This window comes from Pteropus medius, unplaced genomic scaffold (assembly GCF_902729225.1).
Source record: "Pteropus medius unplaced genomic scaffold, Ma_sr-lr_union100, whole genome shotgun sequence".
Taxonomy (NCBI): Eukaryota; Metazoa; Chordata; class Mammalia; order Chiroptera; family Pteropodidae; genus Pteropus; species Pteropus medius.
Window position 1 is genome coordinate 26,872,982 of NW_024354875.1, and position 27,943 is coordinate 26,900,924.

At 33.0% G+C, this 27,943-nt stretch overlaps 1 protein-coding gene across 12 annotated transcripts in view; it reads right to left on the bottom strand.

Annotated features, from left to right (window-relative positions):
- The window catches only part of COBLL1 (cordon-bleu WH2 repeat protein like 1), a 138,777-nt gene that overhangs the window by 2,411 nt on the left and 108,423 nt on the right, over nt 1–27,943 (bottom strand). For 5 of the 12 annotated variants that reach the window (XM_039855915.1, XM_039855906.1, XM_039855907.1 and 2 more), the window contains 7 exons: nt 18,039–18,192; nt 17,414–17,488; nt 16,111–16,248; nt 13,140–13,374; nt 12,041–12,135; nt 6,434–8,004; nt 4,390–4,560 (listed from right to left, as the gene is read on the bottom strand). In XM_039855915.1, the coding sequence (XP_039711849.1) occupies nt 4,390–4,560; nt 6,434–8,004; nt 12,041–12,135; nt 13,140–13,374; nt 16,111–16,248; nt 17,414–17,488; nt 18,039–18,192 (2,439 nt within the window). The remainder of the gene's footprint in view (nt 1–4,389; nt 4,561–6,433; nt 8,005–12,040; nt 12,136–13,139; nt 13,375–16,110; nt 16,249–17,413; nt 17,489–18,038; nt 18,193–27,943) is intronic. The other 7 variants (XM_039855916.1, XM_039855904.1, XM_039855905.1 and 4 more) reach the window with 4 other exon arrangements.

Sequence of the window (27,943 nt, forward strand, 5' to 3'; positions counted from 1 at the left end):
CTGTAGCCAGCAAATAACAGACAGGTAATGATTTTTTGTTATGTAACCTTGGTCCAAAAAGCCTCTGTATATGGAAGTCATTTTTGTAATTTTTGCCAAAACTGCAGTTCTCATATTCTTTGTCAAGAAAGGAAATTTGTTTTAAGCATTTAATAAACATACTGATGACTCCAAATGTCTGCAAGTAAAAGATGTCCATTGTTGCCCCATTTATAGTGAAAAACTAGAATCCAGTTAAATGTCCACCAATAAGGAGCAAATAAGCTAATGTGCGTTCATATCATAAATACTATGTAGTCTTAAAAGAATGTATATAATAAGATGGAGAGCTTCAGAGAACTATATGTTAAGAATGTTTTATGAAGGATTCTATTTTTATTAAAAAGTAAATATATTTACATACTACAGAAGTGGCCTGGAAGATTACACTAAAATCTATTGAGAGCAGTTACTTTGGAGAGAAAAGCAGTATTTTGTTTGATATTTAAAAATTTGTTTACTAAACTGTCAAACATGAGAAGATACCATTAGACTACTATTCTATAAATTCTGTGAAGTCAGAGATCATGTTGATTTTAATGCCACTTTATACTCACTTTACAAACATTTATAAAATAAAAAAGTATTGCTTAATTTTTGAGCAATGAACATAAGACACTTATAATAAAGACATGTTTAAAAAGTAACATTTAAGAATTTACTGATGTGAGCATGTTGATTGCTCTATCATTGAAGCTTAAAAATTTTTCAGGAATATCTCCATTGCTTTCTTATTCTCGTAAGAAGCGTTAACTATGGAACTATCATTTATTTTTAGTTAAAAATATATGGAAAGAAATGCCAATCTAAAATCTCTGAAATATTCAAATTCATACTAAGGAAATATGAATAAAAAGCAGACCAATTAAACAAACAAAACAAGCCAGAACAGTTCTGGGGGACTTATCCAGTTTTTTTCTTCACTTCAGATTTCTATCTAGCCAAAGATGTGTTTTACATTCTGAGGAAACACTTAATATTAAGTACTAAATATCATTTGTCAGTTTATTTTCAGACTTGATTTTTACAAAACTATATTCTACTTGTAATAGTGCAATAACCTTTAGTAATTCAAGCACCATCAGGAACTGAAAGCAGACAAAGAAGTTCTTGTGTCAACACAAGTCGACACAAGTCAACAATACTGAATTACTTAATCTGCCTTATTCTCTGAAAACGATTTACTGATTCATGTAAAAATCTTAACATCAAACACATTTTATAAAATGCTAAACTAAATTTATTAATGCTTCACATGAGGACAAATTTCTGTGACTGCATGGGGGTCAAGTGGGAGTAAGGTATAGAAAAGACCTTAAGAGATATGAAAATATATAGCATATTCATGACTACACTTACACTAGAGCAATCAATTAGATAATTGTTTTAATGTGAACCAACTATTATAATGAAGGTTAATTGCTTGGGTATGAAACAGAGCCATAAGGCAGGTTGGTACCTGGAGTTAAATTCAACATTTGGGTGCCAAAATATGGGCAAATACTGAGCCAACTTTCTGATGAACAATCTAAACCTACTGTCAAAATCACTGGAGATTTTATTTGGCACTATAACTGTTGTTCTATTAAAAAAAATGTTAGAATTTAAAACAAACCAGGAGAAATGTTCAGTACAAGACAGAAATGTAGGACTTAAGCAAAAATCACAAGAAAATAGAGCCTTCTTGTGTCCATTTTTACCAGCTTTTGCAATTTTTTGAAATATAATATTTTTACAGAAAAGTGCACTGAACTTAAATAAATAGCCCAATGAAAACAGACACAAACATGTGTATAACCACCCAGGTGAAGACAGAGATCACCTCCACCTCCCTACTGACCTTATCCCTACCTAACACTTTGACATTTTATTCATCATGGATTTTGCATTAATCTGGACATTTAAAAAATAAAGCATTAAGATATTTATACTGATTACTTAGTGTTTTGAGTGCCTGTCCTGTTCTAATAAGCTCCCTAAAACCCCTTTTCTTCTTCTCTGGAAGTAACCACTATCAGGATTTTTATAATCATATCCTTGCTTTTAAAAATAATTGCCACCTACATATGTATCACTAAAGAATAGAATTTGGTTTTGCATGCTGTCAAACTTTACACATGTATATTTTTATATGTCTCTATCTACACTGTTGCATTTAGCAGTATTTTGTCCAATTTATTGCTATGTAATAGTCCATTCTTTAAATATACTATTATTCTACTATGTTTTGATATTAAGGTCATATTTCTTTGGAGTTTTTACAAACAATATTCCATGAATATTCTCATATGTGAGTCCTGGTACACAAACACACACATTTTTAGCATCTATAACTAGAAGTGATCATGGAGTGAAAGCTGATCATGAAGTGTAGATATTGTGAACTTTTCTAGACCCTGTGTCCATTTTTTGTAGAATAAAATGGATTATGTAAGGAATTTTTATTAAATAAAACTTAGGAGTTGGCACTATATAGACTCAAAACTATTAAAAATCTCCTACAGAAAGAGATAACATTTAGACTCAATGGAACCTAACGTAATGAGTTATAAACAGGATACAATTATAGGATCATCATTTAGGGCCCGCTTTCTGTGTTGATTCACATCCAGCTCATTCTGGAAGCAATGAGAGTTTTATATGTGAAGAGACTGCCAAATCAGGGCCCATAACACACCAAGCATACAGCTGCTTGCCTGTACAATTCTGTTGGCTTAAAAGGCATTTTCAACTTAAGGCACTGTTTTCTACAGTTAGTTCATTGAAATTGATTAATATATCCCCTGGCGTAATACAAAGACACTGCAATTATTTTCCAATGAGTTACTTGGTTCTTCAGTGGGCCTGATATATCACTATTTCTCAGTCCCAGGCAGTGAATACCCAGAGGCAGAGGCTTCATTTTACCCATTTCTGTCTCCCTTTGGTACTTACATGCTTAAAAACGCTTGTCAAATTTATTAAATGAAGAAAATTTTAGACTGAAAATGACTTATTTGAAACTTGTCTTTAATTTACAAGATTACAAATGCATAAATGAGAATGTATGATTAAATATGGGCATATTTCCCCAGAAAAATACAAATGTTATCATCCATAAAGTACCAATTTTAATATTCAAAGCTATACTGAACTTTTTGCTGCCTGGCACCTAAATTCATACTACAAATAATCTACAAAGTCCAACCCTAATCCCCTGAATTATTCATGTTTCTTCGCTCCTGACAGCATGCAACATTTTGCTTTGTCTCCATTTGTGTCCAGTTGGGAGCGCCAAGCCTTCCATGAGAATGGCTGTCACTCACAGCTCCACTGAAACACATGGAGGAAACTGACCAGCACAGGCAAGACTGGCCTTAGAGATGTACCTAGGATAACTTCTCCTTTCTCTCTATCCTTGCGGCATTCCTGTTCTTTCACAGATTTCATTTCTGCGGAGCTCAGTGTTTTGCTCAACAAATCTCTTACTCTTCTCTAAATAGCTTCTAAAACGATTAGAGAAGGAATTCACAAAATGAAATGCCCAGGGAGTCAGTGGAATAGTGAATACTTTTCTTGTTTTGGGTATTGAGGAACTTGCAATCAAGATGACTAAAAGGAGAACAAAAAAGATATTTAAGGAGACTACAACCTCTGGTAAGTCCAATTGATAATGCCAGGCTTCAGGCTTCACCACGTGCTCCTTCAGTGGATGAAGGCTGCAGAAGAGGACACTGACCAATAATTCTCTATGACACCTATTTGGTTGGTGTCTGCTTTGAGAATCACACCTCCTCTACTGAAGCTCTCCTACACCTCGGTAAGGAAGAGCTAAACCACTCTGGCAGGGCATTATTAAGACTTGAACTTCTGCATTAGGTCTTATCTATATTCTTCAGATTTTCCCTACATTTTTTGGTTAACCGATAAAACTCTCTCTCCTCCAACCCAATACCATGTATGGTAGTAATTTGAGCACCTTAGGAGCCATGACTGAAAACTTGCAGTTTCCTATTCCAGTTCTAGAATAGGGAGTGATTTTCTTTCCAAAAGGATTTTTCTTGCTAGGCTAACATGATTTCATAAAATTAGAGTCCAGGTACTTTCTATATATTGTTACACAATAATGAGCAAAAGCCATGTTCTGAACCTGGCCCATGTTGTAAAAAATAGACCTGACATATTTTGAAGTATGGGTAAGACTCTGGACTCTCTCAGCTTATACTTCAAAAATGACCCAATGACGTAAAAAAGTAACTTCTGGCATCTTCCCTATTCAGGTTTAAATGCCAGAAAACAATTTCCCCTAAGTATTAGCTTGACAATGCTGAAAATAAATCCACTGTCACCCATCTGATAAAGAAAACTTACCCTTTTCAATTTGGCAGCAGCCTCTCCAGAACGGATTGCAGTCAGCAAACTCTGTCGGATCTCTTCTGGGTCAGAGCTTTGGAATGTTAAAGAACTTTGTCTCTTAAGGGCAAACGGTGGGCAGTCAGTTGATATTTGGGAATTCTGTTCATTATGTGCAGAGTTATTTTCCTAAAATGAATGAATGAATGAATGAATGAATGAATGAATGAATAAATAATAAATAAATGCAAGCATTCGTTTATATGAATACCAAGTGAAGAATGGGCCATTTTCCAACAAATTTTCTTTACCAGTAGTTCTTTGAGAGTCACCATTTGCCTCACTGGTGTTCTAGACATAGCTGTATTTCCTCACCCATTGAATTATTTCTGCTGCCAGAGCTCAGCTGAGAAATGAGAGCATTAATTTCCCTTCTCTTGAAAAGGGGGCTAAGAAAAGTGATGCCTCTCTTTGTTTCATGAATGCAGGGGTAATTTTACTATCTTTGAGTCAAAGAATGCATATTTTTCCAATGGAATTAGATAAAAGAGCCAAATAAATAATAAATATATTCCACAGACTAAAAAATAACCTGCTTTCACAGCTCTGACATATTAGGTTCTGAAATCATTATTTCTAATGATACAAAATGGATAAGTATTGGCAATTTCATATTAGCTAAACCTAACATATCTTCTAATAATGGTATATTAATGACTATGCTATAGGTAACAGCTTATTTTGTGTTTTTGGAAGTCACAGGGACTAAGTGATGGCCATGTTTTCATTTTTTCCATAAAATTAAAAATAAATATTAGGACTTTCCAAATTTAAGAATCAAAAATTTAGGAAGGAAAATTTGGTAACTAATTTAACTGGCAACTGTTATCAAATAATCTTAAAAAATGTCTTTTTTCAAAATGCCAAAAAATATCTTTACAAATGATGAGCTTAACAGAGCTCAGGCAGTGACTCAAAAACTTGTATTATCTAAAGCAAGCTTCTGTTGTTTAGGAATGACATTCCATTCTAAGAAAAAACACAGGCTTTGTTCCTAAGAATTAATCTCTATGTCATACATCTCTTCCTGACATTGTTTCAAAGTAATAAACATAAATGTGAAATATATGCAGAAATATTCTTCAAGATACATATTGCTTTAAAATTGTGGAAAATCTTTACTTGGCAATATGGTTATTATGGTTATTGTTCTGTTACTCTAGGAATATTTGAAAAGGTAGTATAAAATACTTCTGGAACTGTCACACAAATATGCAAGTATTCTTTGAACACTTTTTTTTTAATTGCAGTGGGATTATCATAATACTGTGAATTTCATCCTCTCCTTTGACTATTTGAATCTAGCAAATTATAACAGTTGAGCAACCACTAAATCAGCAAATTCTCCTGTTTTTTGCAAATTATTCAGGTTAGCTAGTAGTTAAATGATATTTGGTCAACATACATATAACTGGAAAAGTTGACACTAAATTAACAAAAGGGTAAATTTAGAAAATTACATATTTAAACTCTGGTTTCAATGTAAATTATTTGCATGTAAAAGATGTTTGATAAGATGAGGTTGAATGTATCACAGAAAATGCATTGCTGAGAAACATTTGGTTATTTTATTTAGTCTTTGATACTGCTTATCTTTGTATATAATTAAAACCATTTATTTTGCAATCATGTAGAATTGGAGAGAAAAAAAAAAAGGAACATCCAGAAAAGTTATAAACAAATTGAGATAAGTACAGGAAAATAGTCAGAATTATAAACTCGTATACTATACTAATGTATGAGCAAAGAAACTTTAAATTAAAATATTTGCTAATGATACAATTATATAATGATGCCCTTATAGTAATGCCCAATCATGTTATATGAATTACAATAATTCTGAGAGTAAATATCAGATTTTATGTATTATACTTTTTTCTACAATAGGTAGCTTGATATTAGATTACTATGAATTCAGAGTTAATACGCAAACATATCAACATGCTTGTTAACCCCCATTTAAATCATAAGAACCTCTTATTTTTAAAAAGATAACATTTACCTTATCACTCGCACCTAGTTGTGGGATGTCCATAAATTTATTTACAGAAGGAATCTTCTCTTCCTCTGTGTCAGTCGGAGGCTGGGCGCATGCACTGGCTCTGCGGGACTCTGTACGCACTTTGCTGAAAGACTGTGACCGTTTCACTACAGCAAGGGCAAACGGCGAAGGAGCAGAGCTCGAGTAAGGTCGTGGGGCACCGAAAGTTTTTAGAGTCTTCAGATTTAGTGCTGCTAACTGACTTGCGGGAAGAGGAACAGGTTTCGGAGCCACGGGGGGAGGAGAGGTTTCAGTGGGCTTCTGACTGCCGATGCCATCATCTGTGTTTTTAATGTGGGGCTGCGGAGGGGAGTGAGTTGTTTTACTTAAGGGAGAAAGAGTTTGCTCTGGAGGAGGTACTGGATCCGTTTCCACCTCTTTCTTTATTAGTTCTTTTGGTATAGGGTTAGGGGCAGTGTGGACACTTTTGGCAGCTGCAGATGTCACATAGTGACCTGAAACTCTTTTTTGCATCTGCAAGAAAAAGGAACTTGGTTTGGTCTGGGGATTCGAAATCCGAGATTTAAGTTTTGACTCCAAAATATTGTTTATATCTTCCAAATTCGGCACAAAAGGAGCTATGCCAGTGTCTCTCATCATCCTAGGAGTAGGTTTTAGAGAATTTGCTGTTGTGCTGTGTGGTACGCTCTCAACACTCTGCACCTGATGCCCTGTTCTCAGGGTAGGCTTGGGTTTCAGGTCTATCTCTGGCTCCTTTGGGCTTTCAGAAATAACATGATCTGTTTGGATTGCTGTTTCTTTTACAGTCTCCTGAATGTGCTTTTTTCCTAAGGTATGTATCTCCTGATCATCTTGATAACATTTAGTTTCTGATTCCCAATCTTTCAATATTTCCAGGAACTTGGGAGGCACTATTTTATAAGTAGTCATCCCAATTTTGGGTATATATTCTCTTGTAATTTCATTTGAAGGTTTTGGTTTGGGATTGTAGTCTTGCCTGTAAAGTGGATAATTCTTTATATAAGAAGCAGCTGAATTGTTATTAATTCCGTCTGTAGGAGGCAAAAGGTCATCATTACCATGTGCACAAATTGGACCTTTTATGGTGAGCTGATCTTCTGAGTGTACAGTTAGGGAGCCCTGTCTCCTAAATTCTCTTGAGGTATCTAGAGAATCTTGTGGACGTAAAGATGAATGTTGAGTTGATTTGTCATTATTTGCAGTTTGCACACTTTCATCAGCTTTGAAGTCAGACAACTGATGATGTGGGTGATTCCCATCAAAACTATTACAGGAAGAAGTTGTCTGAATTGCTGCATCTTGCATTTTTGTCTTTTCTACACTGGGTTGATTCAGTTTTTGGTCTGGTACTAATGAAGCAGCTAGATGATTTTCCTTGTAACTTGCAGTAGTTTCAGTTTTATGTGCCTGATAGCTTGATAGTTTGTCAATTTCCATGTCTACATTGTTATTTTTGGCAACACCTCCTACACTGATTTCTGTTCTCCTTACTCCATTTTTCATATTATCTTCTGTGTTCATTGCAATGGCAATTATTTCATTTTGATCTACTGAGAGAAAAAAAATATCATCGTTAAGTATATGAAAAAAAAGTAGAAAAACCTTAGTTTGCAGTGCTTTTCTCCCCCAAAGTGCAATAGGTTGGTTGAATTTTATAGGAACTTTTTCACTAATTACCCAAAAGAAGGTAATGGCATTTAGAGAAAACAGTGTGGGCTTCAATATCATGGAAACCTGAGTGTGAAACCCAGCTTGACTTATTACAATCTCTGTGGCCAGAACTTGTTACTTAACCCTTTGGGCTTCTGTTTGCTCAGATGTAAAAAGGTGAAAAATATTTATTACAGTTGACCCTTGAAAGATGAGGGGAGTAGGGATGCTGACCCCTCTGCACAACTGTAAATCCGTATATAACTTTTGACTTCCCAAAAACTTAATTCCTAATAGCCTACTGTTGACCGGAAGCCTTACCAAATACCATAAACAGTCGATTCACACATATTTTGTATGTTATATGTAGTATATACTGTATTCTTACAATAAAGTATGCTAGAGAAAAGAAAATGTTATTAAGAAAATTATAAAGAAGAAAAATGCTTTTATAATATTTATTGAAAAAAAATATGTATATAAGTGGACCTGTGGAGTTTAAACCCATGTTGTTCAAGGGTCAACTATATATTTTATATATCATTTACATAACAGGCTTATTAGGATAGAATATTGCCCAGAACAAATACTTTATAGAATAGCTATATTTCTTCTTATAAGTAAAGATTTTATACTTCAGTCATTGTTAAGAATGACAAAAGAAATTGACAAATTCAAAAAATATATTTTTTATTCTTCAATTTTTTTCCATTTTGATTTTCCTGTCTCTTCTGTAGCTTCTAGTGTATTTATATTTTATACATAACATTAAAAGGGAAACAATCTCAGCAAAGTTATCAGTTTTAATTAAAGCGAACGACAGAAACATCACCTTTAAGAATTGAAGTAAGAACAGAATCTAAATAGTCTTGTTAATTATCCTCACTAAAGACTTCTAGAGGACTTTGTTTTTAGTCATAATATGGATGATTTCAACTACGAAGAAACAGTGTAGAAATAATCGTGTGGTTTTTAATTTCTCTCTTTGGAAAAAGATACTCTATTCTCACGTCAGAGTTCAAGTAGAGGAAAAACCCTCCCTCTTCCCTGTGCTACTTTTCCTCTTAATTCTAATTCAGACCTCCTAATAATGAAAATCATTTACAAGTATCTAGGTTAACAAAGCAACAGTTGTCAGCCAATAACATAATGGCAAAGAACTGGAATAAGGCATCAGGAAGGAGACACAGGTGTATGAGTGTGCACCATGTATCTAGTACTGAGCAAAGTGATTTATTTTTGTGTTCCTTTTGTCAAACGCTCAGAAGAATCATTTTTCCTGGGTGCCCAACAAGCCCTAATTTTCAAAATCCTTAGTGGTTTCCTCTTTCAAATAAGGTAGTTTGTACAGTACAAGTAAAATGTGGGCCTTGGGAGTTAAATTGTGAAAGGATGTCAAGTATTTCTCTATAGTTTTATCATCACTCACTTTCACCTATAAGACAGAGAGCAATTTTACTGCCTAAAATGTCATGAGATATTTTAAATCGTTCCTCTGTTTAAAAAAAAAGAAAAATATACACATTATTTTTAGCAAAATATACCAAAAAAGTTATGTTGTCTGGTAAATTTGTATACAAAAAGTTTTTAAACATGTCTTCATATGTTTAAAGCCTGCCTAATTGTACAATTATTTGGTCACCATATGTTGCAAGGTTCCTATATTAAATATGTAATTTTAAAATAGAATTCACTTTTATTCTTCCCAAATAAAATGCAACTGATTATCAGAATATTTATTGTCTATCTGAGTCACTTTTCTCATTGACAAATAATTATTAACTTTTGTGAGGTATAAAATTAAGGACACATGATTAGGAACCATGGAAGAGGCACATTCCTGCCTATGTTCTTATTTATTTGGTTGATAAGTATTTTTAATATCTCTATAAAAAGTACTACTTTCAGCACTGCTTTGAGCACAAAGAATATTAAAAAAAAATAAAATAAAGTCTATGGCACTAGGAAATGAGCCTAAATGTATTTCTTTCTTATTTCTCATTTTCTACTAAATATAGGTATATCCCAGTTACACAAATAGAAACATTTTCCAAAAGAAAGCACATAAATGTAAAATTATATTTTAAGTGACATCTCCTATAACAAACTATAATTTATTGGCTTAGATCTCCAAATTTCTGTTTTTCCACTTTTTTTTTTTTTTTTGGTGGATTATACCTACTTTACTATTCTCGAACTCTGAATTTCTCATCAAAATTTCATAATTACCAATGATTCTCAGGCCTGGACACCTAGAATCACTACTGAATTTGTTAGCTAATCCATCCTCAAACATACCTGATAATGATGCTAACCAAGTGCCAATGAATGGTTAGGTCATTTTTCAAGAATAGCCAGGAGAGGGAGAAGGTATATTTTGTACTATCCTGTCCTTCCCCTACTCAAAACTGACACCAACGTCTACAACCTAACAAAAGGATGATTTAGATAGGTATGCAGAGTAGATAAAAAGAAGGAAAAGAGAATAAAACTACTCTAAGGATAACGGAAATTATTTATTTTAAAAGCACCTAGAGTTGACAAAGGTCATTACAAATCAAGTGCAAATGCAAATAAATATTATTGCAGTAAATGTATTTGTGACCCTAGCACTAACTTGATGCCAAAATTTTAGCAAAAACGATTTTCTAAATATTTTGCTAATTATTTTAGCAAAAATAATTTGACTATGATTTTTAAAAGGCAGTTTTAAAATCATGATTTCACAATGCTATTGCCATCATAGTATACATTGTAAAAAAAAAAAAAAACTGAGTCAAGAGGAAAAGAATGAAGGAAATTAATACTTTTAGGCATTCTTAGTATTGTATCTGAGGATAGTATAGACCATGGGGACAATGAATTAGAGACATACATATTCAAATTGACCAACACATAGCACATATATAAAATGACATACTTTTGTATCTATCAATTTGTGACACTGGAATAACCCATATTTTATCTAAAGAAAAAAATTATATTTATATCCTTATATTTTCTAAGACTCTTAACCTAGTTCTATATGTTAACATAATAGATTGGACTATGAGAATTCATAAGCCTCTTCCTTCATATCCCCTTAAAATTATGCTTTCCTTGATCTTTTTGTATAGTGTCATTTTTTAAAAAAATTTAACCTGAACTATATATTTTAACAGTATCTCAGTATTCTGCTAGGTGCTGTGAGGAATTCAAATGAAGTATCAAATATATTTTCTCTGATCCAAGACTGTCCAATCTTATTGAGGAAACAAGACCAGAGAACTACATGGCTTCTAGTAATTAAGTAACAAAATAAGTGAAGTAGCAGGATTTGGATAGTAGCTGAATGCGTGAAGATAGGTAGAAAATTATTTTCCATGCAAAGACAAAAATGAGCATGGGATTAATGATAGAATTGAGTGAAATATATCATGAGAAAGAGGAAAAAAAGACTTGGTGGAAATACTGGTAAATAGTGTTACACAATTAGATGGTTTAGGCCTTGAAAATCAGACAAGTTTCACCCAAGGTATAGCAACTTGAGTATGAAGTAAAACAGCCTTCGACTAGAGAGTCAGTAGAAGGAAAGAAGAGAAACAGCTCATTGGTAGATGCATAGAGTACACATCTTTAAGATCTAAGATCTGTTAGACAACCTCTAACATTTAACAACAAAAGTGGTACACATGGTAGTTAAAAGCACACTTTAGAATGATATTGCCTCAGTTCAAATCTGAATTCCACCACTTATTAATTGTGATACCTCAGGTGACTGTATAATATCTTTGTGGCTCAAGCTTCTGTAAAATGAGACTAAAGATAATAATACCCATAAATGAGTTAATATACAAGATTAAATGAGTTACTATATATAAAGGGTTAAAAATGGTTGCTGGCACATAATAAGTACTATCTATGAAAGTGTTGTCTATTAGTGTTTATAGAACTCACCATTCTCTTGGTTTGGGCCCAATGACTTCAAGTTTCTTACATTGTCAACTACTTTCTCTTGATTGCTTGCATTACATACCATCAAGTGTGGTCCTCTGTAAAATATGATATTATATGTTATATATTGACAGTATTCACACAAACACATACGCGATGAGAAAACAGGCAATAATTTCCAAAGACAGATGGACTGAAATAATCATCTTCTGCCAAATACTGAAAATTTAATAGAAAAGAAAAAATACAACTGAGAGGAAATGCTGCTATTAAACATTAGCTTTCATGTGGAGGTCCTATTACAAAGGAAAATGTAAAAAGCTTGGCAAAATGGACACAATCCCCAAAACAGTGTCCTTTTGTTATTATTATTTGTCGTTTTAAGAAAATGGAAATAAATGAAACCTTTTAGTCTTGCATCTGACAAGGTAAACTTCTGGCAAGGCAGGATGTAGACTGACCTCACTGGGTTTTATTGGTGATAAAAGAGTTTAAATTGGAGACAATCCCATCAAAATTATAGTAAAACTTTGACAAAGATAGTTTATTTTACCTAGTTGATTTCATTATCATTCATGGTTTGGCATTTATAACATACGTATACTGTACTATAGTTTCCAATGCCTAGGAGCAAGTGAAAAGTGCATTATCTGTATCATAAAGTTGACCGTAAAAATAACATTAGTAATTGAACATCATACTCTAATATGAGTAATTGTTTTATATATAAGTGAAAATCCTTGAGGAGCATTTGTTGAAATTGAAAATTAAATGTCTCATTTTGGTCAAATAGGTAATAGGCAAAATACTTACAATATAAAAAAAGAAAAACTTTTATATTTGAGACATAGGAATTAACTACATGTTATGGCTTATCTGACACAGGGATACCAGAACTGTTGAATTTGGCTTTATTTAAAAATAATTACTTGCAAATAGATACTTTATTAATAAACATTTTTCATAATGATGGTAAAAGGGATAGAGTCCAAACTAAAGGAGTAATTATATATTTGTGTTTAAAATATCAGATCTATATTTCAGAAGACTAGTATTAATTAAACCAACTGCCATCAACGCTTCTGGCACACAGACTACTTACTGTCCATCAGTGTCTCTAGTTTCTTGTTTTTCTTCTTTAGAGTTTTGTGAGGACTCTCCAGGATCATTACCAAGGGCTGAGTCAGGATCATTCTTCAGTGCATTTATTATATCAGTAGATCCAAAAGGAATATCTTGTGACTTCCCAGAAATATTTTCAGCCTCATCTTTAGGCACCTGGCTCAGTTCTTCCTTTTCATCTATCTCTTCAAGACTATAATCAGAGCTTATTCCAGCTACAAAGAAATGAATACATAATCCTAAATATTAATTTGCTTCATTCATGATACACAACCTGACAAAGAAGGAATTTTTAAAATAATTAGCTGGACTCTTAAATTCTGGTTCAAGACAAATAGGGAAATACTTTTCTAATGGCAAATAATCATGTTAACATATAATCAGATTCTCTCAGACATACAATTCTAAAAATAATATAATATCACTCTAGGTTTTATTCATGGTAGAAAAGAAGATATTATATAAACTCAAACTTCAAGTTATATATTTCATTTAATAATATACCTTTCAATTTAAATAACTTTTATATTCGTATAATAGCTCTAAATGTAAAGGACAAAAACTATATATTTATATTGTCTATAACTGTAAAATGCCTCAGTAGTTTCAGCACTAACTACAGTTGAGAACCATGTGAATCCCTTTAAAAATACTCATGCTCATTATCTTATTCCACGCCTGTTAGAGCAGAATCTTTCAAGGGAGGGACCAAGAATTTTTAAGTCTCCTCAGCTGATTCTAAAAAGCAACCAGGGTTAAAAGCCACTGATGTAGATGTTTAATATAATTTTTTAAAGTACACATAGAATAAGTATTATACGATGTAAATTAATTTTTATTTGCACCCAGTTTGAGTCTCAGAGGCAACTTGCTTTAACATTTTTTTCCTGTTAAAAAAAATGTTAAATTTTTTTCTGTTAATATATATATTAACAGAAAGTATAATGAGAATATATAAGCAGATATGCATACCCATGTTTCCTTCTCTTTTTTGTTGGTTTATTTAATATAAATGGAAGCATATTATCCTGATGTCTTTCACCTAACTTTTCTTGCTCTACTTACTATATCATAAAGATTGTTACAAGATTATTATTTTTTTCTAGCCTAACAAATATTTCTAATATTAAATGTCTTAAAAAAGGCTGTAATTCTTTTTTAAAATTCTAATCATCCAAGAGAACTTCCGCAGTTGATTGTTTGACTAGTACAAATTTCTCCAAGCTTTGAAAAATATTAAATAATGTGTTTTTTTTTAATGGGTTAACAGATTTATATGATGGCCAAATTTTAGGACTACAGTAAAAAAAAATTAGGGTGAGAGCTGTGAACAACGAATAATTTTCACAACTGTTATATCACAACTATCATATTTTAGGTTCAAAAGTTATAAAGGAAGAATATTTACTTTGAAAGAACAGTGTTTAAATTCTTAGTGAAGACTTAAGATTTAATAGCCTCTAAAGTATAAATGTTAAAAAATTACCAAAATCATTTAAAAGCGTAATTATTAAAATTTATTTTACACTTACATAGCTTTATATAATTTAATATTTATACTTTAAGTTTCTCTAAAGATAGCAAAGTTAAAACAAAAAATAAAATTAAAAAATTCTTTAAAATTCACAAAATGCAATATGTGTAAATAAAATTTAAATATTAAACTTTCAGAAGACACTTTTGTAAGTTTGTACATTTTACTTGTAAGCTCTTAAAACTTAAAATTTCAGAGACTTTTAGGATACCCTGTTTATTTTTCATAGAGATGATCAAAATGGCAAAAGTCTCTTTTATAAAGCAGAACTGTATCAAATTAAATCTAGTCTGGTGAGCTACTTTTTTTTTATTCATTCATTCAAAAAATGTTCACTTTGTCAGACATTATTGTAGTTGCTGCTAGACAGAGTTGTTTTTCATCTTTAAAAATTTAACTACAATTTACATTCAGTAAAATTCATCACTTTCACAATACATTTTGGAATGTCCAGTTTTGACAGAGGTAAATAGTTGTGTGACTACCACCACAAGCAAGATATAGAACAATTCCCTCAACCCTGGAAACCCTCATGCTCCTTGGTGATCAACCCCTCCTCCTAGCCCCAGCCCCTGGTGACCATTATCCCTACAGTTTTGCCTTTGCAAGAGTGTGTATCAATGAAATCACACGGCATCTAGCCATTTAAGTCGGACTGCCTTCATTTAACATAATACACGAGATTCAGCCATGTTGTTGCATGTCTTAGTTATTCATTCCTTTTTATAGGTAGGTGGTAGTATTTTAATATCTGGACCAAACAGTTTGTTTATCCATTCCTCAGTTTAGGGATATCGGGTTGTTTCCCATTTTTGGCAATTACAAACAAAAATTCAAAAATAACTCACATGGAAGTTTGTGTGTGCACATAGGTTTTCATTTTTTTAGGAGAAAATACCTAGGAGTGTGATTGCTGGGTCATATAGAAAAACAAATGCTTAAATAGAAGGAGGAGGAGGAGGAGAAGGAGTAGGAAGAAAAATCTTGCCAAACTATTTTCCAAACTGGCTGAACAATTTTGTATTCCTATAAGCAGTGTGTGATAGTATACCAATTTTAAATAACTGGTTTGAAGTGATAAGGACTCTTTCTGAGTCACTAAAAACTTGAATCAAATATTTATAATAAAATTCAAGTATTACCTAACTATAAAGTTTTGTCATCTGGTAACAAAATAATTCCAATAATTTTAAAATAAAAAATCAAAAGCAATACTGTAGAAAATAAGCCAAACCTAGAAAACAAAAAAGTAGAAAAAATATGTATATTCTTTTATATTTATATAGTTACACATTGGAAATGATAAAGTTCAAACCGTTTGCCAAAAAATCAAAAAGCCAAAGAGAAGAGAAGCTGAAATCCTTCAGAGCCACTGATTTTATTCATCTTACATCTCAAGAAACGCCCGGTCACCTACATGTCAGAGATGCTACGGCTGCCTTGGGCATTCCAGGGCACTCCAAGAGAGAGGCTTCGTCTGCCAGTTTGGGCACAGTGCACTGTTCGTGACTGGGGAGCTCGGGGCCAAGGGAAGCTTCTGCCAAAGAAGTAAAATCTGTAGAAATGGCACTCAGACAACAGAGTTAAGGCAAGCAGAGACCAAGAAGCATTTCAGGAGAAATCAAATTTGTTAGCTCACAATTATTCAGGCATTAAACAGGAAGATGTAAAAGAGAAAATGAGAAGCAGGTATCAAACAAAGTTTGAATAGTAGTCACACCTTTTTTCTAATACTTCAGAATCTTCTCATTTCACTTATATATTCGGTATAACTTTTAAAATATTTCCTTTTTGGAACAAACAGTATCATTGGTATAATTTGGGGTAAGAGTTAAGAAAAAGTCATTGCTAGTTACCTAATGGTAATGATTTTAATTACAGAGGAAAGGAGAATTCTTATCGTATAAGATGTGTTAAAATCCCAAATTCCTATGTATCACTTAAAGGTTAAAGACTCAGGAGCATTTTGGTGCTTCTGAGATTTTTGTGTATTTGTGGATATAAATTATAAAAATTAAGTAAGATTATATTAAGCAATTTCACACTTATCAAATTATCCCTATGCTAAAGTACTGGCATAGTAATGTTCTATTTTTGATCAGACATATCCATTTATATCTAACTTTAAATTAAATCTAAAGATTAAGAAATTTTATATTTTTTCTTATAATAGCTACTAAACAGCTATTATTAAAAATATTAGGAAACAGTATTAAATTGATTTATCTTATTATTACTGGAATTTCATTTATTGGGAGAGAAGGCAAAATGAAACCATATAATAGAAAATATTTCATGATAAATTTTTACCATTAGTTTAGAACACTAGGTTTGTTACATTCATACCAATGACAGTTATGCAAAGAATGGTGCTTTATGACTTCATGTAAGTTTTCTTCTGAATATACAAAATGTGCCATTACTCTTGGGAACGAGATTAATAACTGGTAACCTGACATTATGTAAAAAAAAACAAAACAAAAACCAGGAGACCTAGTAGAGAAAGTACTCAAGGTACCAGAATTAAAGGTTTGAGTTCTGCCAATTTCAGACTCCAAACCAACGGGGTAATTTTTTCATTTCACAATATAGAATTTGGAAAATATAATCAAGGCATCCAGCATCTCTTTCATATACAGAGCATTATAACTAGATTCATTCCTCAGCTGCCATACATGGTCTTTTTCAGTAGTTACATGTTGTGGATAAAGGCATCGTACCTGGGCTGGATAGCGCCTCCGGCAGGTTTGCTTCTAAAACACTGTCTGTATTAACTGCATGTACTGACTGCAGAGCTAGAAGAAAGAAGCAACATAACTTATAAACAAGTCACATTCATAAATGAAACAATCTCTTAGTAGCTTAGCTAATTATATTTTATATATTTCAGCAAGAGATAACTCTAAACTTGTTAGAAGCCACTTTACTGTCCAGCTGATAAAACTAAAATCTACTTACAGCCACATTCCTACATGTACTACAATCCTGGAATGGCAGGATCTTTCTGAAAATATTCACAAATTGTCACATGCTCATATTAGAAAAATGGAACTGTATGATTTTTCATTTTATTTTGTCATGTTGCAGATTTTAAAAGCGGTTAAGTGAGGATAATCAGGGACTAAGTAGATGCTCATATTAGGATAATGGAACTGTACGATTTTTCATTTTATTTTGTCATGTGGCGGATTTCAAAAGTGTTAGAATAATCAGGGACTAAGTATTAAAATTAATTAAAAGCTTAAGTATCATTAACAAAAAGACATGATTTATAATCTATATAATTTCTACTATCTATATTAAAATACAATACAAATGTAATGTTAATGGCAAAAGTAACATTACCAGTCACGTGATTATTTTCATCACTTTGATGCTGGGGTGTTTTAGAGGGTGGAGAAGGTGCCTTTCGCTTTGTCCTTTTCAAAGACGAATTCCCAACGGATGTGCTACTGAGCTTCAGGGAGCCAGTCCTCACTACGCTTGCTCCACAGGAACTCTGTGGAAAACAAAACGTCCGAACGCAATCTCTTTTTAGAAATTAATAGCAACCTTTAGAAAGACACTGACCTTTATGTCAAACACATCATATGGCAATATGTAACATAAGAGTCATTCATTCACAAAACATTTATAGAGCATCTGCCATGTGCCAGCAGCTGATATATGAGATGGATATGTAAAGAAACATAAAATATAGTACTTCTTAAGAAACTTAGGCTAAGATGGGAGATTGACATGCCAACAAATAATTATAATTTAGAGGAATCTTAAACAGTACAGTTAAAAAACTTTCAAAGAAAAATCTGGAGAAAATAGTAGATGTAAAGTAAGAGATAAAAAAGGGAAAACTATTTCTACATTAAGAGAGCTGGCTTGATTAATCTCTCACTTTTTAGCACTAATCTATCAATGACAAACAAGTCAAAAATCTATGTCTTCCCTAAAGGTCATTTGAGGTCCCCAACTCTATACACAGATCATGCTCACACTCATAGCACGTGACTGTCAGCAGACCTTTCCTGCCTCATCAGGTTGGCCAGTTCCTCTTGGCCCATTGCCATATCACCTTGCTCATTCCTTTACAACAAACCTGCTTAAAAGAGTTATTCAGTTTTTGTCTCCAATTTTCCATTTCCCACTTGAGCCCTTCTAATCAGATGTATCCCAACCTTTGATGCATTAGAACTATATATATCAGTCATCAGTAACCTCCACCACAAATAAATCAGTGGTTACCTCATAGAAATCCTTTATTTGACATATTAGCAGCATTCAACTGAGTTGACCACTCTTTTAGAATCCTCTTTTTCTTACTCCCAGGATACTACATTCTTCGCTCTGCACATATCTGAACTCGTTTTGTTGGTTGCTTTTCATCTCCATCCTTAGACATGCATATACTCTTTAGTATCTACTCTCACTCTCTTGGTAACATCCTCTGTTCCTTTGGTTTTATGTATCATTTATATGCTGATGAATTCCAAACTTATGACTCCATGCTGGGCCTCTATCTGATCTCTACTTAATGTATAAGGCCATTTCAAACTGGGCAGGTTTAAAACTGAGATCCTGATAACTCCTACTTTCCCCTGTCCCATCAAAAATTATCCTGTTCTATTTTGCTCACTGCTCTATCTCTAGAACAATGTCTGACTCATAGAAGTTTTTTAATAAATATTTGTTGAATGAATACTGCCTTCTTCGTTTGTTAAAAAAAAAAAAAATAGTCTCGATAAATTCGGACAGTCCATAAAGCTTGGGTCATTCCAATATTTACAAGGCAATGCAAGTACACCTAAGAGAAGTGAACTAGTTCATAAGATGTTTTTTGGTTTTTATACCTTGCTACACACTGAGAAAAGTGTAGCAAATTTTACTATTTTGTAATTTTGTAATATTTCTTCCAGAGGAAAAAAGAAGCCAGCTCCCAAAGAGAAAAATGTGAGTTAGTTGTCATCATTGCCAACTGTGTTAGGTACTAAAGAGGAAGGCAGGTCATCTCACAGGAGAAGCAGCACAGTCAGGTCCACAGTGGCAGGCACCTGATGGGATACACCTCTCAATAAGGTTAATTCCTCTTAATAATGAAGTGGGACAGGGTGGCTGCAGGCTGACCCTACTGGTAATCAAACCATTAAACTTCTTCCACACCAGTTGGAAAATAGCTGCAATCACTAACCTCCTCTCCTATTAGTCTGGTTTCTCCCCTAGAACTCTTCAGACATCTCCAAAATCCAGCAAGAAAAGAGTTCCAGCCTGCCACCCAAACCCAGATTTTGATTCAGAATCACTAAAGCCAAATCTGATTAAATCGGAGGGTCACCCTTCCTCCCCAAGGGCATCAAATAGATCCTCGACTGCTATTTGCACTTTTGAATTAATTAGAAAAGGAGTCCTTGGTGATAAATTAGCTGAGAAAGAAATGTAGTAATGGGCAGACAGTATTTAAATATAATTTTGAGTAGAATATAAAGTTTAAATAAAACTTTACTGATATGTCTCTGTGTTCCAAAACTTTCACTTGCTATTTATAAAAGTAACAAATTTAGCCATCATTAAAGAGACCAAAAATTCTCCTAAAACAATGTGGCACTTCACTTTTAAAAATATCGATCTAAACATCAAAAGTAGATATCATTTTCTTTCTTGATGAGTTTACTTCTGTAAAACTCTACTGAAGCATACCTCATTCCTATCATAGAACTAGTTTTAAGAACACAGAAGTGATCAATAAGTAATTGCTGAGTGCATGAAGTAATGGCAGCATTTGATTTTCCTCCGAGTTCCATGCTAAAAACTTGCTCCCCATGTTTTAACTGATTGTTTTCATGAGGTCTGTGATTAAAATCTGTTTTCCCCTTTAGGTCTGAATCCCAATCACTGTAATTTATTGGTCTGTACCATAACCTGATAAAAGCAGTCATAACATGAATTTTTCAGACAACAGTTTAGGAATTAGAGCTCTTAAATTTTGGTTATCATAAAGCAGGCAGCATAGATAATAAAAAAAAGGGAGACATTTGTATACAAAGACTCACAAATTTATATGAATCTATCCATAACTCAAAGAATAAAAATAGACTCACATATTTCATTTATCACCCTAGAGGTCTTAAAATACGCTTTTTTTTTTTTTACAGGATATTTATACTTCTATGGATAAAAAATTTTTTAATCTATCAAAAAACAGATTTCTGTTTTACAAATGCTAAAAAAATTTCAATAACATTTATGAAGACAGTTGACAAAATAATGCACGTTAGAAGGGAAAGGCATGAACATTTTGGCAAAGCACATTATAACTTTATTCTGTAAGATTTCTCCCCCTTACCAAGTTGTATGGGCACATTATGAAAGTAAATGGACGTATATTTGTAGAACTGCAAATGGTTCAAGGAGACTAAGAACAAAGACATTAGGGGAAGAGAACAGAATTGTCACTGAATGATGCCAGGTAGACTATGTGACCTGTCACAAGTAGATTCCAGGTTGTAATTAATGTTTAAAACTTATTAAGCTCATGACAAAAATGTAAATTTAATAATTGATGTAAGATAGGCCAAAGGCAAGAGTTCTCAAGAAATAAGAACAGTGACTTTAGATAATCAACAACAGATTAATTAATGACAGGAAATATCAGTTTGGTTCTCAGATAGGAGTGATATTAGTGTTAGTGTTCAAGGAAATAATACATATTTCTTGTCCCTTAAGAAGGAGAGGCAAGCACTTTTTTGTTTGTTTATTTAAAGAGACTGTTAAAAAGAATTTCAATCAGCTAAGCAGCAGCCAAGGAAAGTTAAGGTAATAAAAATTAAACTTAGAGTTTTTTTATGTCAACTGAAAACATCACTATTAAGACCAAAATGAGGGAACCTCTGGGCCTTGAGGAAGAGATGTTCTATATCTGCTAAAAACATCTCTCTTTTGGGTAAAAGCCTGCAGGAAAAAGAAAAAAAAAAAGCATTTAAGTCAGAAGATCTAGATGTTTCTAAATAGATTGTAGCCAAGAAAACTTGTGTACTGAGAGATATGAGTAGCATATTCTTACCTAGCATACAATATTGAACAGGCTCCTAACCCAAGAATAACTACTGCTAGAAAGCAGACTTAATAAACAACCACAGTTATTTTGGTAAATACATCATGAGTTCCCACATAAAATGTTTAAAAAAGAAAGAAAAAAGGAAAGGAAGGCCACCAATGCCTAACCAGCACCATTCTTTAACCCTTTTTTTCTGTGTACTACAGGAGTATCCTCCTAATGGCCTCCAAATAGTTCTACACTTGCATTAAGTAGTCAGGGTTGAGCTGCCCTGTATTTTTGAGTGTGAGCTTGTCTAACTGAAGAGAGCTTCCACAGGGTTTATACATTGGAAGGCAACCCAGCGTGATAGTTACTAAACATATGAGCTTTGGAGACAATGCCAGGGTTTAAAACTAGGGAGAACAGCATTTATTGTCTTTGCAATCTTCGGCCTCCTCATCTATAACGTAGGAAAAGTAAAAGTATCTACCCCAAAAGAGGTTGGAATATTTAAGTGAAATGAGGTGTATAAACTTAGCACAGTGCCTAGCATACAGTCCATGCTCTGTAAATATTAGTTAATATTATTGAACATAATTTGTCTATTTTAAAGTATGTGAAAGTGATCTGTAAATAAAGTAAGCAAATGATAGCTATAATGTAGAGTTAGAGTAAAGAGTATGAACAAAAAGAGGTATTTATTCTAAAACTGTACTTTTTCTTCAGTGATGGTGGTAGTGGGAGTTCTATTAGAGTCAATCTCAGTTATAATCAACCTTAAAACACAACGAGCACTCAACATTCAAGGAACCTGGATTTAGTCCACTGTGTAAGCATCGTATGTAAAAACTCTATCTTTAAGTCGCCTCAGGCAACTTTATCATACCTTTAAAAAAACCTAATAAAACCTAAAAATTTAACAGCAGCTTGTTAACTCCTAGTGATGGGTACATGGATGTGTATTATAGTATATAAATTTGAAATATTTCATAAATTTAATGTGAACAACTAAAATAAAAGAACGGGTTAGAACTGTCTTTAGCTTTTAACACCGAGATATATTTCCTTTGGTCAATTTATGACCAAAATTTTTAAAAAAGGGTTGAGATTATTTTTAAGTCCAAAGGGTTTACAAAACAAGAAAACAGAGAGCTTTTTACTTACTAGAGGAAAACACTTTGGTTAATAATTAGAGATATCCAATTATTTACTTTGGTTAGAGTCACTAAGTCTGTTTGCCATTAGCAAAAACTGCACCTCTAACAGGAATGCATATCACTGAATTTTATGGTCTGTGAAAAGGAAAACACTGCACAGAGAAAAAGAATACACTAGTGAAAGTGGCAAGGTCAAGTTGAAAACCATGCCAGATAGTTAATCCCTGAGAATTATTACTCCGATCAGAATTCACTGGTTCAAAATGGAACTAAATTTAGCTAAAGAAAATAGACTTGAATGACATTGAATAGATTTATCAAGTACCAGCTTTGTACTAGTTATTAGAGTACTTATTAATCATAGTTGAACTGATAAGACTTCCACATGTGGGAAGGGGGGAGGGTTAAAGGAAAGAACCTAAGCACTCTCTTAAAATTGTCTTATAACTTATATTTTTTTCTTCTTAAGGGACAGGCTCACATTATTCTTCTCCAATCTGGACATTTGCAATAAATGTTATGAAATATTATTAAATATCTTATAACCGACATTAGCTTTACCCTAATTTACTATGAATTATATCCCAGTGACTGAACTTCCATATAAATGAAGGTCAAGCTCTAAACTCTTTTAATTCTGGATGGAAGAATTGTTTCTAAAATACTTTTACAACTTAGACAACAAATCAATTTTTTAAAATTTCAAAAACATGATTGTAATAAATATAATATAGAAGTATGAGGTATTGTGTTAAATTTGCAAAATAGGCACAGCTATGAAGGCAAGCTTTTTTTTTGGTTACAATAAAATCAGTTTTATTATTATTTTATTATTATATAACGATCATAAAATTAGCAGAATCTCATATGAAATGCAAATAAATGCATATGTTGATGAGGACAAAAAGAAAAATTACTGTAAATCCCCCAAAATACAGATTACTTCATAGACATTTTGGTGTCCAACCTTTTACATATATTTTATACCTGTTTATACACACATATGCATGCATGCATGCACATTTTGGCTTATACTGGATTAAAGAATATGTACCAGTTTCTTTCTTTCTTTGTGATTGTTTTTTAAATAAAATGCTATCTTTTGATGGGGCCAGGACAATTAATTTTGCTGCCCTGAAACTCCTTGTTTTATACCCTTTTCTCCTTTGGTTAATACTTCCTTCCAGCTCCCAAAAAACTAGGATTTATGTATTCTATTTCCTTTTCTCTACATAAGCTTGTTTTAAGATCCTTCATTGATAGCACTGAAAATTTTAGCCTGTGCAGATCAACTTAGATTAAGAACAATCATATCACATCAAAGTGAAGGGGTGTAAGAAATAGGGGTGACATTTCAGGTACCAGATGACTATAATTCTGGAAAGGAGAAATGGGCCTGGATCTCTTAAATCCACATTATACAAACAAGCACTTATTATGCTAATTTTAAGGGTATTCCTAACAATCTGCTAAAATAAATTCTGAGAGAGGTAGCAATGAAATTTACTTATAGGTGTCTAAATACCACCACCACTTGTAACTTATGCCTTTTGGGGCCACTAACTAAAATTAAATTCCTTCAGAGTATTCTGACTGACCAAGCTTGCCACTAGATTTTTTGCAAAATCATCTAATTTTAAAGTCATTATTACTCAACGATAACATCTGTATCCTCTGCTTAACGAACTCATTCACCTGCACATATCTTTCTCAAACTTTTTATCTTTTACCTCTTTTTAGTGTTGCCCAAAGCACTTGTGTTGGTCTTTGTGTTGCAGTCAGGAGCTGAGAGAGAAGACCGTCAATGTTTTATTTTGCTAGTGTAATTTAGGGTTTAAAAATTCTCAGAAGAGTAGTTACCAGGACTATCTGTTCAATGCTGACCAAACCAAAGGTGTATGCAACAAAGCACTTTCGTCTGTTAAAGGTTGCTTTTAAAAGATAATAAAAGAATAAAATAATTTTATCATACTAGAGTTGAAAGAGACTTCAGGAAATTTAATTACAAAACCTTATTCTATAGAGGAGAAACCCAAGCCATAAAAAAGTTCAATGGCTGGTTCCAGGTAGAAGACGAAGAACACAACGAGAAAATGATGACAAAGAATTTAATAGATCTATTAGTAGAATCCAAGACTATCTCTCAAGCCAGGTTAAGACTGCTTTTGTCACACCTATTTTCTTTCAGGCATTCTCCATTCATATCACAAAAAAATAGTACACAAATTTTAGAACCTGTATTATACCCTTCCAAGGTTTTTATATTTCTCTTCCTGAGGCAATCTGTGCCTTCATTTTATCAATCCTATAATACTTTGAGATAGCATATAACCAAGTCTTATTAGTGTGGCAATCCCTTACTTACAACGTTTTTTTAAATGCCCAAATATGAGGGCCGAATTCAGTAGTACATCTTGTATAAAACAAAAAGACAAGATGAACCTGAGTAGAGCTCAGGATTAAGTCAAAAGGACAGAAGATGGTAGTAACCATGGTTCTCTATTGTCATCATGATGGAGACAAAGAGCTGTCCGGGGGCAGGGTTAAAAAAACATCTACAGGTTAGCTGAGTTTAATGCCTCTACCAGAGTAAAGTAGCAAGCAAGGGAACAAACTGGTCATCCCAGAGAGTTAAGGCTGTATGACAGGCATTATCTTATTATCGCTGTGGCTCCAGGAACAGTCCTGCTTCTCTCTGCCCTGGCCTCTGTTAATACACGCTGCTTACCAGAGAAAGACACGTCTCTCCCATGAGATTCCAAACACTAGTGGTAGAAAGACTAAATAAACTTCATATTAGAAGAACGTCTTAAGAACGACTCCTTAATACTGATTATTTCCAATGACCTTATATTAAAATTAACTCAGTATGCAATTTAAAGAGGCACGACTTTTGTATAGTATAAGGAAGAGAAACCCATATTAATTCCATAAATAACTATTGTTCTCTGAATAGTACTGTTCTTTAAAGTTTAACAACTTAAGAATGAACACAGTTCTTTACATTTAGGTTAGAGGTAAAACTGGCAGAAACCTAAAAAGGAATGGCTCAGAGGATTTTTGTGAGCACTTTGCTTAGAGGCTTGTCTGGAACATTAGCAAGTACTATATAAGTATTAGTCATTACTTTTGCTATTGTGATTATGACCCTTTGAAAATCTGATGAAAACTACAATGACAAAGTTTATCTTATATCTGGGAAAGTCTTAAAAGAGGAGGCAGATTAAATATTAGACTGTGCTGGTACATTTCTCTCCTGAATGAAACAAGTCATATTTTTGGAAGTATAGACAGCTGTATCTCTTATATCAAACTGAAGATGCCATGGCAACCACTGTTCCTAGGCAATTGTAAAATTATGTGTGTGATCCACTTTCTATATAATAAATATAAGTGGAGAGTGGAGGTGGAAATCAAATGTTATGTGATAACCTGGAGTAAAAACTAAAAAGAGTGATATTTCCTAAAGATTACAATTACACGCTCTATTACAACAACCTTAATGACTGCATAAAACTAGAATTAAAATTCATTAAGTGAAACTAAGACCAAATATATATGCTGTATATTTCATAAACATATGACAATTTATCATCTCGTCTGCTTGTAAACCATGATAAATATTAAAAGATAAAATTGGGTAAAAGATGAACATCAAACATTTTTTAAAATAAATCAGTGGTCAAAAAAGTAATACTCTAAGTATTGAATTTCACTTGCGTAATACTGGATGGCAAAGTATTTCAATTTCTCAATATTTGAGTGTTGGTCTGCAGCAGAATGCAAAATGAAACAAACAAAAAAATCCCAATCATGATAATCCCTTATTGTGTTTCCAGCCAAAAGTAAATATCCTAAAGAAAAGGAGGTCCCATGCCAGTTCCCTGAGAGGAGCTGCTTGCTATTATGTATACACAGAACATTAAGCAGCAAAGCCACATACCAAATGTGCAAAAATGAAGAATTCGCCCCAAGGGTCTATGAATTCTGTGGGTCAAGATTACCCACAACTTCTGTCCAACTCTCTTTCCAAATGTAAAAACAGGCTTAAAAGCCTTGTTTGTTAATAATACCAAGACATCCTTTGGCCACTAATTTTATTAAATGTACTCTTCACAGACACTTGGTTAGCAGATATGGTGCTTCTAGAAATTGGATTTCTGAACTTAGTTTCAATCCTGGAATTCTGTCATTTTCAATTTAAGTCAGTGTCATTACATTTCTGATTTTTGTCATGTGTGAAATAAATGACAATCTTATATAAATAACTATATACATATAATCTTACTGTAAATAACTATATACATGTCATACAATAATGCACACAATATGACTCATGTAAATAACAGCATGAGCCAGCTATAACATATGTTGTGACATAAATGGCATTTCAAATCGTTAGGCAGAATCATATTCAGAAAATGCTCAAAAAGTACCAAGAAAAGTCTACAGCCATGCTACCCTGAACAAGCCCTATCTCATCTGATTTTAGAAGCTAAGCAAGGTTGGGCCTGGTTAGTACTTGGATGGGAGACCACCTAGGAAGACTGTAGGCGTAAAAAATAAAAAAATAAGGAATTGTAAACTGACAAGGTCCTTGCAATCTGTTAGGTCAACCAAGGGTTGCCTCATCTAAAAAAAAAAACAAAAAATAAATAAATAAAATAAAAAAGTGAAAAATAATAATAAAAAAAAACAGATAAAACTAACACTTATACTTACTACAGTCAGGTATTGAAAAGATAAAAATGATAACATATTTGAAAGTACCTTGAAAATTGTATCATCACAATATAAAGGCCAGAAAATTTCTGATTGGGTACTTTTCTTTTCCAAATGAACATTTCTATAGAAGATAGTATATTCACCTTGGTAAGGTAATAACACAAGGCTTGAAACCATGTGAGAGTACAGAAAAATGTAGGGACATGAAAAGGACACTAGCAATGTAAACCATGTCTTTAAAATATACTCTTTAGGTGGATAAAATAATTTTCCATGTAGAAATGTTTCAAAAAAGGCGAGGATACATTATTTTACTACTGGATCTGCACTGAATCCTCTTT